General features: G+C 41.9%; 1 protein-coding gene across 2 annotated transcripts; it reads right to left on the bottom strand.

Annotated features, from left to right (window-relative positions):
• Nucleotides 1-1,181: 1,181 nt before the first annotated feature.
• LOC106564933 (protein phosphatase 1 regulatory subunit 12C) lies at nucleotides 1,182-13,622 on the bottom strand. Of its 2 annotated transcripts, none has more exons than XM_014131466.2 (20): nucleotides 13,044-13,622; nucleotides 12,334-12,508; nucleotides 12,093-12,223; nucleotides 11,693-11,811; nucleotides 11,246-11,405; nucleotides 10,891-11,035; nucleotides 10,436-10,510; nucleotides 10,044-10,123; nucleotides 8,365-8,474; nucleotides 8,201-8,265; nucleotides 7,801-7,934; nucleotides 6,389-6,476; nucleotides 6,145-6,262; nucleotides 4,720-4,829; nucleotides 4,134-4,198; nucleotides 4,002-4,041; nucleotides 3,668-3,772; nucleotides 3,138-3,188; nucleotides 2,897-2,947; nucleotides 1,182-2,447 (listed from the first exon to the last, which is right to left on the bottom strand). In XM_014131466.2, exons 1-20 carry the CDS (start codon nucleotides 13,265-13,267, stop codon nucleotides 2,361-2,363), a joined length of 2,133 nt encoding a protein of 710 aa, XP_013986941.1. In that variant the 5' UTR covers nucleotides 13,268-13,622; the 3' UTR covers nucleotides 1,182-2,360. The 2 variants fall into 2 exon arrangements, with proteins under 2 accessions (XP_013986941.1, XP_013986942.1); XM_014131467.2 differs by having other exon boundaries at nucleotides 7,801-7,931; nucleotides 13,044-13,615.
• Nucleotides 13,623-19,457: the final 5,835 nt, after the last annotated feature.

Raw genomic sequence — 19,457 nt, 5'->3', positions numbered from 1 at the left:
TGCCGGTACATTTGAAACCAGGATTCATCAATGAAGAGTATACTTCTCCAGCGTGCGGCCATCGAAGCTGAGCATTGGCCCTCAATTCGGTTACGACGCCGAACCGCAGTCATGTCAAGACCCTGGTGAGGACGAGCACGCAGATGAGCTTCCCTGAGACAGTTTCTGACAGTTTGTGCAGTACCATGGTAGACCCTCATACTTCAAGGCTAAAACCATGGTACATTTCCATGGTTTAAGTGAAAGTACCATAGTAGTACCATGATATAAATGAAGGGTTTTATAAGAAACTGTTTATTTGGTATTCATTATTTATTACAAATTATCCCTTTAACTGTTACTTTAGTTAAGAACTTAGATTTGGTAACACGTTCAAGCAACATTTTTTATAAAATTAAGCTCTATATGCTTTATTCCATGTGAAGCTGTATAGTAGATATGTGACTACTTTATGAAAGTGGATATGCTGATCTAGTGCAGGATTCTCCGACCAAGCTACCCGCCTGTAGGTTTTCCCCAGTTGTAACTAACCGGATTCATTTGATCAACTAGCTAATTATTAGAATCAGGTTGGCTAGATTAGGGGTCGAGTGAAAACCTACAGGACGGTAGCTCTCCAGGAACAGGGTTGGAGAGCCTTGATCTAGTGGATATTATGTCTGTTGTAAAATGATACACTTGCAAGTGTTGCAGAAAAAGAGGAAACTCAGAACTCAGCTGTGGAGTCATTACTGATTGTGATGTAATTATTCATGTTTCTTTTTACCTACTAAGATTCCTCTTGAAAAGTCCAGTGCAGTCAAAAACTTGATTTTTCCTGTGTTATATCTCCACACTATGAGGTTGGAATAATACCGTGAAATTGCAAAAATGATAATACCCTTTTAGTGTAAGAGCTGTTTGAAAAGACCGCCTAAAATTTCAGCCTGTTTTGGTGGGATGGAGTTTTGGCCTGCCTGGTGACATCACCAGGTGGTTAAATTGGTTAATAGACCAATAAGAAAGAGAGTTCTAAACATTTAGTTTTCAGTTGCCCCCTCCACACTCCCAGACAGTCCTAGCAAAATTATTGCTTGATTATCGCTCTTTGCTAAGAAGCTGTTTCTTTACCATTTTAATTGATAACAATCACAGTAAGGTACTTAATTGTTACCCAAAAATGATTTGATATTGAGATAAAAACAGCTGCATTGGACCTTTAATGAAAAGCACAATATAAATAAAATGAGCATCAACTTCCACATACAGTGCTTCCTTAATGTCTCCATTAGGTAAGGTGTTGATCATGAGTTTTATTCTCTTCACCACACAGGAACTGTGGGGTGGGAGATGGCAAGCTTAATTTACCATACTGTATTTTATTTTTGACGTTGTGTAAATATTAATTACAAATATATATAGAAAGGCACATTGTCAAAATACAATTTGGCATGCATTTTAAAAAACAAAAAAACGCAGTAAACATTCAAAAAAAACTTGACCCATCTTGCCTGTCGACTAACTAACAGGTCTCCGTCACAGTACGAGCACCCAGCATCTCCATCCTTTCCTAAATAAAAGAGACCATTACTACTACATCACTGGAAGAGGAGAGGGCCCCTGTACATAAATATACACATAAATATACATTCAAAAAAAACTTAACATGCACATACAGTTTGGTCCAACTTTAACAGTAGTCAGCTCAAGTACAGTATTGACCCAGACTCGTCCTGAGAGAGACATACCATTCACTTCACCTTTCCCCAAACAACATGCCAAACAAGCCGTAAATGGGGGTGTGTGTTTTTGGCACATTTTTGTGGAATATGCATGTCAAAACCTAATAACAACCTTCTCTGCCTTTCCTCAGAACTGAAGCACCTTCCGTTTGCATCGCCCCCCCCAGTCTGTTTAGGTGTCTAGTGGTATGTACTCTGAAGTAAAACCATGTTATCGTAAGCGCGCACTTTGCATGGTTATTAAAGTATATCTTAAAAACACATGTATCCTTAAACAAGGTAATGCAGAAGCAAAGCACAAAATATTTTGGTCCAAAAAAAAAAAAAAAACTTTTAAAGAATTTGAACAGGAACACCGTACAGTACCCTGTGAATCCATAGGAGGTGCAGTTCAGCTTGTTATACAGTAGATCGAGTAATGAGTGAAGCCAAACCAAAGGCGAATAATAACCCTGCAAAAACTATTCTTTCCAGTTATAAATCCAAAAATGTCATTGAACAAACGCATCGTTGGTCTTCTATCAGAGCAGAACGCAGTTTTTTAATGCTGGGTTTTGTTCCCGGTATGTGCCTTGTGAGTTGGGCAAGAGACAGGAACTTTTAACACTTTTCTCCATCTAGAGGTTTGGGAGATGAGGCTCATTTGGAAAGTTTGCTGATGACACGGATGAGAGCGGCATTCTCGTCCTTTAGCCTCTGGTTGTCTGCTCGGAGATCCACCAGCACCTGGAAATACACGATAACAAGGGAGGGTAGAAAACATCAGGGACAAATAGATTTTTTAATTTTTATCATCGTGATCAGTTGATGGAAATCTATTGGTCATTGTATGTTACAGATAAATGCAATGTAGAACAGTACAGAATAAAACCATATTCTCAGAACACATTTTTTGGGTTGTTTTACATAGTGTTTGGGGTAGATTGTCATGAATTGTTTGTGTAATTTGGAGTTGGTTTGAGTACTTTTATGTGGTTAATGTTTTCAGTAGTTTCGTTTTTTTTGGGGGGGGGTATGCGGTCAGTATGTTGGGTTGCTTGAGGTTGTTCTGGGTAGTTAGTAGGATCCCAAACAACATAAATCAATGCTAACAATTATGCAGGTTAATTAAAGTCTGAACAGACAAGATATGAGTTAAATAGGCTAGCCCCGGTGACTGAACAATGCCCTTATACCTTCAGCTCATCCTCCAGTTCCACTGCTTTTCTCTGGAGTGCTCTCTTCTCCTGCGAGTAAAACAGATACTGATTTTATAACTCTCTCCCACATAGGTATGCAGCCTTTACAGCTAATGACATTAGGTTATATTCCATTTGACCTCAATTGATTCAATAAATAAATAATTTCCTGAATTGGGAAGCTAAAAGTGAAATGGACCCTAAAAAATGAATACAGACAGTTTAAGAGGGGACTCACAAATCTCTCCAGTTCCAGCAGGGCCGGCCTCTCTGTGTTGCTCTCTTGACTCTGAAATGGCGACAGACAGTTACAACAGGGCCAGTGATTGACATGCACAGCTCAACACAGAAGCTGAGCAGTATAAATTCCAACACATTCTGTGTGCTATAATCTGGAATCCATCTTTGTGTTCCTACAATACTGTGTATTGTTTGTCTTACACAACGTAACTTCTCTCCACATTGTCAGAGGCGGACACAGAACACCGTCAGGTCCCGCCACATGACCAGCGACAGCACTTCTAGGACCTGCCTCCCTGACAGACTGACAGTGTCCCAATACTCTTCGTCTCCCTCCTTTCCACTGCTATGTGGATCTAATATATTGAAATGGAATACCTGATAATCATATCCAGACTTATCTGTAGTTCCCTATCTGTAGTTATGAGCGGGAGAAGACAAGGAAAAGAGTCATGGCACATGGCTTTGTTATACACCATAGATCTTGAACCATGGTCCATCAACATCCAGACAGGATCATATCCTCACCTGTCGGAGTCTCTCCAGCTCCACTTTGCTCTGGCTGAGCAGCAGCGCCGTCTCCTGCAGCTTGTCTCTGAGCAGGCCGTTCTCCTGCAGCACCGACATGTACAGCTAGGGGGCGACACAAATACAGGGATTCGGTCATAGCCTAGCCTCTGCAGTTCTAAATACATTCAGTTTAAGCGGCTTAAACTCATATTCCCCAGCTCGTGAGTTGCATCCATTCATTCCCCTCAGAGCATGTTATTCTCTCACTTATTAAAACCTTAGCTTCCATCTTTCAAGTGCCTGAAGAATGTGTGTATTTAAAAATCACCGGGAGTTGTCAACAATACCATACCATTTTGTACTCTGGTGAAGAATCTCCCAACTGAGGCTCGCTGCAAAGATAGACAGAGTACATGATTTACGCAATACAAAAGAGGTTTAGTAATTCAGGATACTGTAGTATAGAAATTAAAAAAACACTTACCTGGGTGAACTATGACAGTGGTTTTCATCCTGTTGGGCTTCATCCATTGCATCCAAATGTTCATTCTTGTAAAAAAAAAAAAATAGTTACAGTGTATAATGAACATTGTAACAAATACCACGTTAACAATGGTACGTTTGACATTGACCACTAATATTTTACCAGGCATTGTAATACAAGACCATTTTTGTGACAAACCATCAGATTCCAACATTTTGTGTGTGGGGGGGGAAAGTCCTATATTTCAGGTCTACACTATAAAGCAGTCAAAATACAGAAATGTAGCAATTACACAACTGAAAAAGGGAAGAAAAAACCCCAACATTTCAGGTGGGGTATGAGTTCCTGTTCTGAGTATGAGGTTACAACATACTGTTGCATTTCCTCTTTGTCTTTGTTGGACATAATATTTATTTTGTACTTGTGGCATGTTGGAAGTGGACAAGAAAGAGTGATATTGGTTGATAGTCAAATTAAAGTTCAATCAGTTTATACAAAAGAGGAAATGGTCAAACGATGAGAACAAAGACGTCAATAGCTCTAGCACGAATACTATGAATATGTATGAAGGGGTTCCTCCGCTTACCCCTAGTTGAACCACCCCGGTGGAGCGTCTCTCTCTCCTTCCCTTCCGTCGGTCCCTCACTCCTAGCCGCGTCTCTCCCTCAGACCCGACCTCCTTCACTGGGTCAGTGTCTACAATACAATAGGAACAGAATGACAGACATTGATAGATCAAAGGCATTCAACAGCACGGCTCAAAACTAACTTTTACCACCGGTGACACAATTTTTCCTGTTGACGCCACCAGCACATGATATGGTTGCACCAATTTTTTTGCCGCTGCGTGCTGATAATGACCTGACAGTGGCACACTGGGCCAATGCCAACTGAAAGTTACTGGCCCGAATGAAAAGAATGCTGGCCAAGGAAAGCAGATGATGCGCGCATCAATTAAAATGTTTCATTTGCAGGCTGCGTAAGTAGCCTATAGCAGGGCTCTCCAACCCTGTTCCTAGTGAGATACCGTCCTGTAGGTTTTCGCTCCAACACTAATCTAGCGCAACCGATTCTAATAATAAGCTGGTTGATAAGTTGAATCAGGAAAGTTACAACTGGGGTTGAAATGAAAACCTCCAGGAAAAGGGTTGGAAAGCCCTGGCCTATAATGACCTACCCTCCATAAAAAAATATCATCTTTGAGCAATCTTAAAAAGGGTGTTATTGCTAGCGATTGTAGGGCCCAATAAAATTAATAGTTTTCCCTCAGAATTTCAACTTGGGGTTGAAAAATTCCTCAAATTTGATTTTCTCTGTCCACAACAATGCTTAAACCACATCGGGAGAACACTTTTGAGATCTGGGAACAATAAAAAACAAAATTGTAGTTGCCCTTCAATTCAATTGTGCACCTAGCAAGAGGCCATTGTGTTCGGCTAGCGGTACTGTACAATGTAGGCTACATGTGATGGCACAGTTTGATAAACAAATGCCGTGCAATTGTTACAAATCATCAAGATATCATTCAGCCAGGTATTTAATTGATAAGGTTTTCTGGGAAAGCCTTTAGGAATGTTCATTCAAACAGCACATGACTCAATTTTGCTTTGCAAAGATTAAACCAAGACTTCGGACCAAACTTTATGAATACCTGGTCTGCATACCCATTGTTGCATACCTTTATAATAATAAAAAAAAAAGCTGAAAATTGTGAACCAAAAAGTAACGCGAAGAAAAAAAATAATAATTCACTGGCACCGTAGCATCCAATTAAAAATGTGAGTTGCACTGCCAAGTCAAACGGTCACAAATACGAGTTTTGGTTGCAATTTTGAGCCCTTAACAGACACCAAGGCTAGAGGCTAAAGGATGCGTTTGATATTGCCAACATGATGTTTTCATGACACTAAAATACTTTTAAATTAGGATTCATAATCCTGTCTTCCTGAATGGCATTAATATTAATTAAATGAAAACAGCACATTTTTTCCCCCACCACAGTCCCACTCACCTCTCTCAGCAGGTGTTATGGTGACTATAGGGCTGACATGCAGGATGTTGCTGGGTGCTGGATCAGCTGGTTTGGCTACGCTCTTCTCCGCCTCCTTCAAGTCAGTGAGCGTCACACCCTTTCACAGGAAACAAGCAAAAATCATGTTTATTATTTATGCTAAAAAGGTGGTCAGTTAAGGTGACGAGATCCATTTGAAGTCCTCTGTAAGAGACGTAAAGAGATGGTTTATTGTGGCCGGTACCTGTGTGGAGCGGCGAGACTGGCGCATGAGGCGTGACCGTGCTTTCCTCTGAGACTCAGACTCCTCGTCTCGTACAGGGGCCTGGAACCTGAGGGGCAAACATCCACACAGCTCCATTAGAACCCTTAGATTCAGAGCCGTAACCAGGGTTGGGGTTTTAGTGAGGAGTTTTTTTGTTGCATTTATTTACAATTAAATAAACTTTTAAATGCTATTTGGAGAACAGCAAAAAAAACGACCCCCGCCATTATCACCTTGGCTGCTGTAGGTTCATTCACCTCAGTCGATCTACAAACGCAAAGCCTATTAGCTATACACGACTGTAATGTTATACCCCTGAAAGGGGGGAAATATCAGAAATGATCCACACTGACGCGCAGCATCAGAAAATGTTCAGTTAGTTGTAATAATCAACTCTATACATAAAATAATCAACTCTATACATAGATTTCCATTTTCTTAACTTACATAGAGTTCACGTTTCTCTTCCAAGGCATTACTAATCAAGCTCCGCACAGACATCAACGGAGCACACGTTTTATCACATTCACATGAATTATTAGCATATTAACTTACAATTCTGTATTAACGTCAGTGATGTAGTGTTAAAAGAGGTAGGTAATGGGTAAACTATAAACTCCAGTGGGCGATCAAGACTAACAAGAGCGTTGGGTCAGTAACCGAAATGTCGCTGGTTCGAAGAACAGATCCACACAGCTCCATTAGAACCCTTATATTCAGAAAGCTCCAAAAGAACACATCCAAACAGCTCCATTAGAACCTTAGATTCAGAATGCTCCAAAAGAACACATCCACACAGCTCCATTAGAACCCTTATATTCAGAAAGCTCCAAAAGAACACATCCACACAGCTCCATTAGAACCCTTAGATTCAGAATGCTCCAAAAGAACACATCCACACAGCTCCATTAGAACCCTTAGATTCAGAATGCTCCAAAAGAACACATCCACACAGCTCCATTAGAAGATGGTATATTCAGAATGCTTCAAAAGAACACATCCACACAGCTCCATTAGAAGATGTATATTCAGAATGCTCCAACACATCCACACAGCTCCACTAGAAGATGTATATTCAGAATGCTCCATAAGAACACATCCACACAGCTCCACTAGAAGATGTATATTCAGAATGCTCCATAAGAACACATCCACACAGCTCCATAAAAGCACATCCACTTAATTTACATCAGAAGACACACACTCCTCTACTAAAACACATTGATAGTGCTTGAACAACTGCCGGTGTGTTGAGTCTGTCATTCATTAGCTCTCATCATCACTTCCTTCTTATGTGCCACACCCTGCCTCCTGCTACACCAACTATTCACCTATCTTTCCTATAGTTGTGCCAGGCCACTAAGCTTTAATGTGTGTCATGTGGCTCTTACTTCCGTCTGTCTGGGTTGGTGTTGTTGGGACTATCAGCCAGGGGGTCTTTCCTCTGGGGGGTGGGCTGGACCCGGGCTGTACGACTGGCTCTGTCCTGGTCCCGCTCCTCCACATCTTTCTCCTCTGGAGTCTGCTGAACCACAGGCAAGACAGGACCACGGGCAAGACAGGACCGTGTTGATACAGAGAAATAATAACATTCCTCTTGACAGTAATCGAGTCACTGTTGGTAGGCTGATGATTCACATTTTTCTTGACGTTCAAATGTAAAGGACATTTTGTGAACGTCAACAGCGAAGATACAAAATAAGGAATAGGTAAGTGTGTAAAGCATGACAGGCCCAGGTAGACTACACAACATCTACAGTACAGCTTAAGATGCATTGAGACATGCCTTACCTTTTCAGCAGGGCTGACGGTGGAGTTGGCACTCTCTGTGTCTGGACTGGATAGAGTGGAGCCTTCTAAGAAAGACAGACAGGTGTACTCTAGTCAGTGGGTAATCATGAATGGGTATTCAAAATGTGTGTGTGTGTGTGTGTGAGATCAGCCATATTTTATACCAGGGCTGCTCTCTTTCTCCTCGCTGAGCTCCAGGCCTTTAGACCTCCTCTCTTTAGACTGGTCCTGCACATTCATCTTCTCCCTACTGCTCATCCTGCACACGGAGGTCCTGAAACACACAGAGATGATCACTATCTGCATTTCACAGAAACAGGCTGCATTCAGATTCTTTACCCTTCTCCCAAAGGGTGCTCTCGTTCACTCCCCTCCATGCATTGAAAAGCTTTGGATTGGTGCATACATGGGAGATAATATCGGAATGTAGGAGGAAGGCATCCAGTTCTGACACTGTCCAACACAATCCCTGCTATTATTTATAAGGAAGACGCCTTTTTCATAGTCAGCCATCTTTGTAAAATAACAGTCAATGAAGAACTATCCAACCGAATCTCATCTACATTTCTAATGAAGACAAAACCATCTTTCTGCATGAAAATAATATATATATTTGATAGTTGAGGCCAAGCCCACCACATTTACTCCAACTACAGCCTAACTGCAAATGTACTCCAACTACAGTCTAACTGCGAAATAAATACTACAGATCAGAAGAGGAAAAGAAACAGGAGAAAATAAGATGCAGTAGTAATAAGGCATACACTGACCTCAGTTGTATGTTATCAGATGCAGTGATAATAAGGCATATACTGACCTCAGTTGTATGTTATCAGATGCAGTGATAATAAGGCATATACTGACCTCAGTTGTATGTTATCAGATGCAGTGATAATAAGGCATATACTGACCTCAGTTGTATGTTATCAGATGCAGTGATAATAAGGCATATACTGACCTCAGTTGTATGTTATCAGATGCAGTGATAATAAGGCATATACTGACCTCAGTTGTATGTTATCAGATGCAGTGATAATAAGGCATATACTGACCTCAGTTGTATGTTATCAGATGCAGTGATAATAAGGCATATACTGACCTCAGTTGTATGTTATCAGATGCAGTGATAATAAGGCATATACTGACCTCAGTTGTATGTTATCAGATGCAGTAGTAATAAGGCATATACTGACCTCAGTTGTATGTTATCAGATGCAGTGATAATAAGGCATATACTGACCTCAGTTGTATGTTATCAGATGCAGTAGTAATAAGGCATATACTGACCTCAGTTGTATGTTATCAGATGCAGTGATAATAAGGCATATACTGACCTCAGTTGTATGTTATCAGATGCAGTGATAATAAGGCATATACTGACCTCAGTTGTATGTTATCAGATGCAGTGATAATAAGGCATATACTGACCTCAGTTGTATGTTATCAGATGCAGTGATAATAAGGCATATACTGACCTCAGTTGTATGTTATCAGATGCAGTGATAATAAGGCATATACTGACCTCAGTTGTATGTTATCAGATGCAGTAGTAATAAGGCATATACTGACCTCAGTTGTATGTTATCAGATGCAGTAGTAATAAGGCATATACTGACCTCAGTTGTATGTTATCAGATGCAGTAATAATAAGGCATATACTGACCTCAGTTGTATGTTATCAGATGCAGTAATAATAAGGCATATACTGACCTCAGTTGTATGTTATCAGATGCAGTAATAATAAGGCACATACTGACCTCAGTTGTATGTTATCAGATGCAGTAGTAATAAGGCATATCTGTTGTTTGTTATAAGATGCAGTAGTAATAAGGCATATACTGACCTCCGTCGTTTGTTATCAGCTTTTGCAGCAGTAGAGCCTGCAGGGTTCTGTCTGTCCATGATGGACTGCTCATTACGCCACTGTGAAGGGACACTCCGTCATCAGTGACAAAAATATGACCACTGTCATTAGATAACACACATAATAATATTGCAAGGCAGATAAAGTAGCAAGAGTCATGGCAACATCACTCATCAGTAAGAGAAACATAGGAAGACTGCCTTTTGCAGAACAGCCCAATATTACATGGCAAATATGGCAACAAGTCAAATGAAAATATTCTGAAAAGATGTGAAATCTACAATTAATATTTCCCAATCAGGCAATTTTGTATTGGCCACCTAGAGAAATATTTTGCACACATGAACAGTGACAAAAAAGGGAAGTCTCACATTGGCTTGTTTCTGTGACAGCTCCTCCAGCAGTGACACAACACTCTCATCAGCGACATCAAACGGAGTCTGACCCTGCAGGGTTTACGTTGCAAAATGAAAACAGAGCACAAAGGAAGCAGCAAGACATTATGTGGCATCACACTTCCTACCACATGACGAAGCTATATTAGCCTAGAATTTCAAAAAGTAGTAACAAATACTACAGAGACCTGGTATACAAGCAGTCGACAATATTTCCCAGTACATTGAGTGTCTTGAGGAGGATGGGCTCACTGTAATTAGCTAGAATAAAATAAATGGAACAGTAATCAAACACATCAAACATACTGAAATCGCGTTTGTCTCCGTTCCATTAATTCCATTCATTACAATGAGCTCGTCCTCCTATAGCTCCTCCCACCAGCCTCCACTGGTATACATGTGTATGGCTCTAGTCTGTCTGTCGGTCTCACCCCATTGCTGCAGGCCTCCATGTCGCAGAGCTGTTCAGCCAGTATCCTGCAGGCATCTCCCTGACCCCAGTGTGACGCTGCGTGGAGAGGCGTCCAGCCATCACAGTCCATCTCTGACACGTCCAGACCACACTGGCATAGCAGTCTGAACCACAACAACACAGAGTGGCTTAGCACAGAGAGCAAAGCAGAAAGCCTATGCAATTGAGTTAATTCATTTTGTCTCTTTGTTTTTTAACAATGCCCTGCTTTTCCATAAACTCAAAGAGTTATTGAGCTTGTCAGAGTGGCTGTGAGGGAGAGACAAGAAAAATAGGGTTTTTGAGAGAATTGGGACACGGTCATGGACACTCACTTGATGGCTTCCAGGTAGCCCTTGGCTGCAGCCACATGCAGGGGAGTAGCCCCAGTTTTGGGGTGCCGTAGTTCTGAGGGAGGCCCCTCTGTCAGCCAGGCTCTCGCGTCTTTCATGATCTGCTCCTCCTCCACCCGCTTAGCTGCCTCTACGTCCACACCTGAGACGGGAATGAAATGTATAATCAACAACTGAACAAGAATGTGGAAAAAGTGGTAGTCATGAAGCTTCTTCCTCTCTCAACTCCACTGAAAAAGGGGGAGCCTTATTCTTGTTTAGCTCAATATAAAATGTGACAGCATCACAAGCCAAAAATTGGCTAAGAGTGTGCCCTGGCTTCCCTTCCTTCTCAGTACCTAAGTAAGTCTTTATAAATCAGACACCACAACACTTATCACCCTGAATCTATCCTTTGTTTCCTCCCTGTGTTGGTAGTACAGTACTCACCTTGTCTCACTGTGTATTGGTGCAGGAGCGACTCAGTGGCCTCGTCTTCAGCTATATCTAGGGGGACGTCGCCATCGCAGTTCACAGCAGTGAGAGACGCACCCTGCTGCAAAAGGAAACTGAGATATAGAAAGAGAGTTTGAAACCATCCACAAGAGAGAAACAGGCCACATAACCAAGAGTAAACAAAAAGCTGTTGGCCAGCTTTACAGGCCCTGCTGTACCAGACAACAATACAGCATTGTTGAATGGAGAAACATTGGCACAGGGAGGCTAAGGCTACAAAATCAGGTTAACTCAATTGCAACGACAGCCCAACATTATAACAGAGGAATGTAGAAAGCTTTCATAGGTAGTCCCTATTCTATTGCCTGATGTTGAAGTGATATACTGTACATACTCGGTGATCTCCAGGTTCCCACAGGTGGCTGCCACATGCAGCGGAGTCCAGCCCTCACTGTCCACCTGGTTTATGTTGGCACCCTGAGCCAGGAGAAAGACCATGACCTCCATGCTCCCATCTATACAAGCCTACAGTGAATGAGGAGAGAGGATGATGATATTCATAGCTCCAGTATGACTATAGGTTGTAGAGTCAATACACAGACACTTGATTCTACTCATTTACCACAAGTCCTTACCTGGTGAAGAGCTGTGATTCCGTCAGCATTGGCACAATTCACAACCTCTCCCTGAAAGTCTCCATTTTTGCCTTCTGTCTCTCTTGCATCTTTCAGCATTTCCTGGGCCTCATCCGTGTCACCACTGGCACAAGCTGCCAGGAACTCTGCAGCAGTATCAAACCGCACTCGCCTCCTACAGTTGAGGTCATCATTTAGTGACATTACTCAGGATATTAAAGTGAATATTTTACCAGCACTCCATGGCAGCTACTCAAACCTCATTATTTGCATACATGAAAGGCAGGTCATATTCCCCTCCTCCAAATAGTCCATGTTAAACCCAGTGGTTGTCAACAACAGTGGTGGCCTGTAGCTAACTAGATATGTAGTTAGCTAACTTAACTATGTTGCTGGCTGACTAGTTAACTGCCTGCTAGCTTTCCAAAATGACTAGCCAGCCAATGTGGGTGAGTTAGCTGCATATCCTGTCGAATACTGTAGAGAACTGATCTAAATATACTACTAGACAAGCACACACGAATGTACTATTGTTGTGATTACAGACGTAGCTAGTTAGCGAGGTAAACATTGAAGTTTCAGCAAAGCAAGCTAGCAAGTGCCTAGCCCACGCATAGCATTCCTGAATAGTATCCGGTATAGTACTAGCTAGCTAGCGAGAATCTAGCTAGCTGGCTAGTTAGTAATGCAGCAATCTGACAATACAGTACCTTCGTTTGAGTAGAATACTATGGGCTTCCCCGGTGGTCGATCCGCTTCCCTCCACACCCTGAGAATGGTCCTTTGAAACGACGTTGTTCAAGGCCTCCGAGCCGCCTGCATCCTCGACATTGCCCCGCCACCTTCGCCTGGGCACACCCGGTTCTCTGTCGGTGCTTGAACCGGACCAGCGCTTCAATTGTTCCTGCCGTTTATCCTTTGCTGTGTCACCCATTATTATCCGACGAGGACTTTATCCAATAAAATATATATTCGATAGAAAAGACACACCCTCCATGTGTATAGTTTCACTTCCTTATTCAAAACACTGGGTGTGAAGCCAAAGATGGTGCATAAATGAAGATGTCCCACTCAGGCCGTTAACCATTGAAAAAAAATGTCACAGTTCCGGTCTGCTTAAGGAGCGGCTCTCCCATAGATGGGTTAGCTGACAACGAAAACGATGCGCACGCTTCAATGGAGGCAGAAGTCTGTGTGTTGTTGTGATTCTGGATGGCCAGATAGCAACAATGACAAGAAGCTGCCATGTTGGGACATCGTAGGTGGCTCATTTCAGCTAGTTTAATCTTGTTATTGATACTATGTATTGTGTTGGGGTGTTGAGACTGATGCAATGTCTATGCTAATGTGACAAAACTGTGCTAGCTAATTAACGAACAATGTAACTATGTATTTGAGAGACAAGTGCTCACTGTGCAAATGTATTTATGTTTTCAATAAACATTGGACACAAAATATAGTTTATATGTTGTCAACAATCTTAGCCAACCCTGTCTGTTTTGCCCAATAGTCCGCCACAGTGGGCGGGTCATAATACCTATAAAACCTAGCGGTAAAACATGGAAATAATTCCATACATTTTTCACGTTGGGAATTTTACAAACACTTTAAATTAAGTGTGTGTTTGGTGTAGGCTTACCTTGCTGTGACGGTTTGACAACCGTTTAATTCTCTCTCAGACAAGGTGAGTTTTATCAATATATTTGCCTCAATTTACTCTCACATTCGAAACGCTAATTACCAACATAGAAGACCTCAGCAAGCGCAATCAGAGACCTGTATCAAATCCAAGATGATTCCATGTGCTGTATTTAAATTAATTTAATAAAGTGTAGAAATTCTTCTGTCCCCTTTGTCTAATTTAGCCACTGACTACACTTTAGCTACCTAGTTAGCAAAGCAGTAGATCAGAATATATGTTTGTATTACTTTGCCTAGATAATTGTTCAGCTAGCAGAGCAGTAGATCATAAAATCATTTTGTATTACTTAGCCTAGATAATTGCTTGTACAGTATGTCGACTTGGTGTCTATCTCAGACCTTATGGCATTTTTAAAGGATAAGCATAAGAGCATTAAAGGGGGAGAAGACCACTATAAGCCTGGCCATGTGGAGAAGATTGACGGGCAATTTACCGGTTTGGTCAGGGCCATGAGGGATAAAGTTTATCCTGTTAAAAAATACAATGTCTTATACTGCTGTCAACATTCTACAAGGGAAGAGTTACTTTATCAATTATACAGTGCATTCGGAAAGTATTCAGACCCCTAGACCTTTTCCACATTTTGTAACATTACAGCCTTATTCTAAAATGAATTTAATCAATGTTTTTCCTCATCAGTCTACACACTACCCCATAATGACGAAGTGAAGACAGGTTTTTAGACATTTTGGCACATTTATAAAACAGAAACCTTATTTACATAAGTATTCAGACCCTTTGCTGAGACAAGAAATGTATCTCAGGTGCATCCTATTCCATTGATCATCCTTGGATTATTTCTACAACTTGATTGGAGTCCACCTGTGGTAAATTCAATTGATTGGACGTGATTTGGAAAGGTACACGCCTGTCTATATAAAGTCCCACAGTTGACAGTGCATGTCCTAGAGCTGGCCGCCCCAGCCATACTGAGCAATCGGGGGAGAAGGGCCTTGGTCAGGGAGGTGACTAAGAACACAATGGTCACTCTGACAAAGCTCCAGAGTTCCTCTGTGGCGATGGGAGAACCTTCCAGAAGGACAACCATCTCTGCAGCACTCCACCAATCAGGCCTTTATAGTAGAGTGGCTAGACTGAAGCCACTCCTCAGTAAAAGGCACATGATAGCCCGCTTGGAGTTTGCCAAAAGGCACCTAAAGACTCTCAGACCATGAGAAACAAGATTCTCTAGTCTGATGAAACCAAGATTGGACTCTTTAACCTGAATGCCAAGCGTCATGTCTGGAGGAAACCTGGCAGCATCCCTAGGGTGAAGCATGGTGGTGGCAGGATCATGCTGTGGTGATGTTTTTCAGTGGCAGGGACTGGGAGACTAGTCAGGATTGAGGGGAAAGATGAACGGAGCAAAGTACAGAGAGATTCTTGATGAAAACCTGCTCCAGAGCGCTCAGGACCTCAGACTGGGTTGAAGGTTCACCTTCCAACAAAACAACGACCCTAAGCACACAGCCAAGACAAGCGCAGGAGTGGCTTCGGGACAAGTCTCTGAATGTCCTTGAGTGGACCAGCCAGAGCCTGGCCTTGAACCCTATCAAACAGTTCTGGAGAGACCTGAAAAAAGCTGTGCAGTGACGCTCCCCATCCAACCTGACAGAGATGGAGAGGATCTGCAGAGAAGAATGGGAGAAACTCCCCAAATACAGGTGTGCCAAGATTGTAGCATCAAACCCAAGAACACTTGACTGTAATCGCTGCCAAAGGTGCTTCAAAGTACTGAGTAAAGGGTCTGAATGCTAATGTAAATGTGATCAGTTTTTCTTTTAATATACATCTGCAGAAAAAAATATATATTTTTGCTTTGTCATTATGGGGTATTGTGTATAGCTTGATGAGGGGAAAAAATGATTTAATCAATTTTATAAGGCTGTAACATAACAAAATCTGGGAAAAAATCAAGGGCTCTGAATATGTTCCGAATGCACTGTATAATCACTCATCAGATTACCCCGGATAAAAGACTTAGATGAGTGATAATGCCGTTCTAGAATGTTGTCATTGATGAGACTGAATCTAAAAAATCTATTGACATCCAGAATTGAATTGTTTAGACATCCAGCATGTATTGTAGTTTCAGAACCAATCTTGAAAGGCTTTATTTATTCGGAGTGGTACATGCATTCACAGTCTTGATTTATAGGATCCTTCCCACTATTTGAATGATATGTCAAGTGTTATCAATTAAATGTTTAATGAAAAACTGCACTTGTCCTCATGTGAAAATGACAGTTAAATATTCTACAGCTGTAATGTCATCAATCAAATCAAACTTTACTCATGAAAATCCACAATGGATAAAATGAATGGTGAAAAAAACTATTGGAACCATTTCCGTTTGACCACTAGGTTTTATGGGTATTATGACAACTCCACTGTGCCCCATAGTGGACCTGTCATTATACCTATAAAACCTTTGTGGATTTTAGAAACACTTCAAAAAAAAATGGGCTGCGTTTCGTGTAGACTTACACTGGCATGATGTTTTGAAACCGGTGCAAATCTCTCTTGGACAAGGTGACTTGTATTTGCCTGCCAAAAATGAAATGCTAATTAGCTGCTAATCTGTAATCATATAGAACTACAAATGTCTGTCTCAAGCTTCACATCTCACCAGGGCCATGATGATCTGGAGGAGACTGCAGAATCGAGACAAAGTTAAGAATCTCTGGATTAAGTGCTAAATTTAGTAATTCATAAATTGGTTCAAGTTCTTTAAATGGACAATTCTGTGAACTGTCTTGGGCAAGTTTTTTATAAAAAATGCCTGTTATCTAGCTAGGTAGCTCATGGTTGGTTAGTTAGTTAGCAACATTAGACTGCTATTCGCCATCTAGCCAGGCTATTTGCATAGCCATTTAAATGCATGAGAAATTAATAAAAACACGTTTCTTTCTTTGGCTTTTATAAACCAACAGTCTAGCATGGTAGCTAACTTGGGGAAGCTATGGCTAGGTGTTCTTGATAATCAAATGCAATTTTATTTGTCACATACACGTGTTTAGCAGATGTTAATGTGAGTGTAGCGAAATGCTTGTGCTTCTAGTTCCGACAGTGCAGTAATATCTAACAATTCCCCAACAACTACCTAATACACACAAATCTACAGGGGAGAATGAGAATATGTATATGGATGAGTGATGGCCGAGTGGCATAGGCAAGGTGCAATAGATGGTATAAAATATAGTATATACATGTGATATGAGTAATATAAGATATGTAAACATTATTAAAGTGGCATTATTTAGAGTGCATTGTATAAAGTGACTAGTGATCTATTTATTAAAGTGGCCAGTGATTGGGTCTCAATGTAGGCAGCAGCCTCTCTGAGTTAGTGATTGCTGTTTAGCAGTCTGATGGCCTTGAGATAGAAGCTGTTTTTCAATCTCTCGGTCCCCGCTTTGAAGCACCTGTACTGACCTCGCCTTCTGGATGGTAGCGGTGTGAACAGGTAGTGGCTCGGGTGGTTGATGTCCTTAATTATCTTTTTGGTCTTCCTGTGACATCGGGTGCTGTAGGTGTCATGGGGGGCAGGTAGTTTGCCCCCGGTGATGCGTTGTGCAGACTGCACCACCCTCTGGAGAGCCTTGCGGTTGAGGGCGGTGCAGTTGCCGTACCAGGCTGTGATACAGAATGCTCTCAATTGTGCATCTGTAAACGTTTGTCAGGGTTTTGGGTGCCAAACCAAATTTCTTCAGCCTCCTGAGGTTGAAGAGGCACTGTTGCGCCTTCACCACATTGTCTGTGTGGGTGGACCATTTCAGTTTCGTCTGTGATGTGTACGCTGAGGAACTTAAAACTTTCCATCTTCTCCACTGCTGTCCCTTCCATGTGGATAGGGGGCTGCTCCTTCTGCTGTTTCCTGAAGTCCACGATCATCTCCTTTGTTTTGTTGACGTTGTGTGAGAGGTTGTTTTCCTGACACCACCTCCTCCCTGTAGGCTGTCTCGTTGTTGTTAATCAAGCCCACTACTGTTGTCGTCTGTAAACTTGATGATTGAGTTGGGGACGTGCATGGCCACACAGTCGTGGGTGAACAGGGAGTATAGGAGGGGGCTGAGCACCCACCCTTGTGGGGCCCCAGTGTTGAGGGTCAGCGAAGTGGAGATGTTGGTACCTACCTTCACCACCTGGGGGCGGCCCGTCAAAGTCCAGGACCCAATTGCACAGGGTGGGGTTGAGACCCAGGGCCTCCAGCTTGATGATGAGCTTGGAGGGTACTATGGTGTTGAAAGCTGAGCTGTAGTCAATGAACAGCGTTCTTACATAGGTATTCCTTTTGTCCAGATGGGATAGGGCAGTGTGCAGGCGATTGCGTCGTCTGTGGACCTGTTGGGACGGTATGCAAACTGAAGTGGGTCTAGGGTGGCCGGTAAGGTGGAGGTGATATGATCCTTGACTAGTAACTAGTAATGTCTGTGGGTGAGGGGTGGGTAGCCTGCTTCAAGGACTACTTGACCTATAGCTACCCTAGCTCGCTGAATTATTTTAGTCTGGCTTTGAGGTTTCAGAGATGGACTGATTCATCCTCTCGAATCAAGTGTGTTTACTGCAGAAAAACATTGTTTGCTGTTACCCTCTGGACAGCAGATCATTAGTATGGGCAAGGTTATGTAACCTTATTTATGACCGAATGGTGTAAAAACGATTGTAACCATTTCCATGTTTGACCGCTAGGTTTTATGGGTATTATGACTCATACTGTGGTAGACCAATGCATTAAGGTGCGTTCAAGACAACTGGGAACTCAGAAAAATACAAGGTGAAATCATGACGTCAGTGATCTTCAGGTCAGAAAGTCCGAGCTCTAGAAAGAAGCCAGAGTTCTTGAGTTGGAGTACCGAGTTAGATGACTGTTGAAAATGATTTTTCCCTGTCAGAGCTAGTTTTTTTTATTCTCTCAAGTTCCCAGTTGTCTTTAACACACTGAAGTTGTAAGTCTGAGATTTCTGACTTCCCAGTTGTTATGGGTAATGTATGGAACTGAGTCATGATCAAGGGCTGATGCTGATGCTATGTATTGGCCAATGAGAGGCTTTGAAAGCACCGGTCAGCTATAATGGCACTCCTCAGAAGAAGCAGTTTAGAATTAAATGATTCAAGGACAAAATTACTTTTATGTAGCTCAGATAATATAATTTAAAAGTGCATTAAGGTGTCTGTCATAGAATAAATGTGGCAAAACAAATGTAGACATTAATGAATTTCTATAGCTTCCCAAATCTTTTTTACAATGGTGGGGGAGTGCCAAGATGGTCTGGTCTTCTCAGCTAGTTAATTGACTACACAGCATATGAAACAGAACAAATGGAGCGAGTGAGATGTTTTGCTTGCTCTTCCATTTCTAGTGAGGCTACGGGATGCGTTTGAGAGCATCCCGTCTGCGCAGTGCCGCGCAAGAGTTGTC

The sequence above is a fragment of the Salmo salar genome, chromosome ssa12 (genome assembly GCF_905237065.1).
Source record: "Salmo salar chromosome ssa12, Ssal_v3.1, whole genome shotgun sequence".
NCBI lineage: Eukaryota > Metazoa > Chordata > Actinopteri > Salmoniformes > Salmonidae > Salmo > Salmo salar.
The sequence above is the reverse complement of the archived record's forward strand: the minus strand, read 5'-3'. Positions and strand labels throughout refer to the sequence as shown.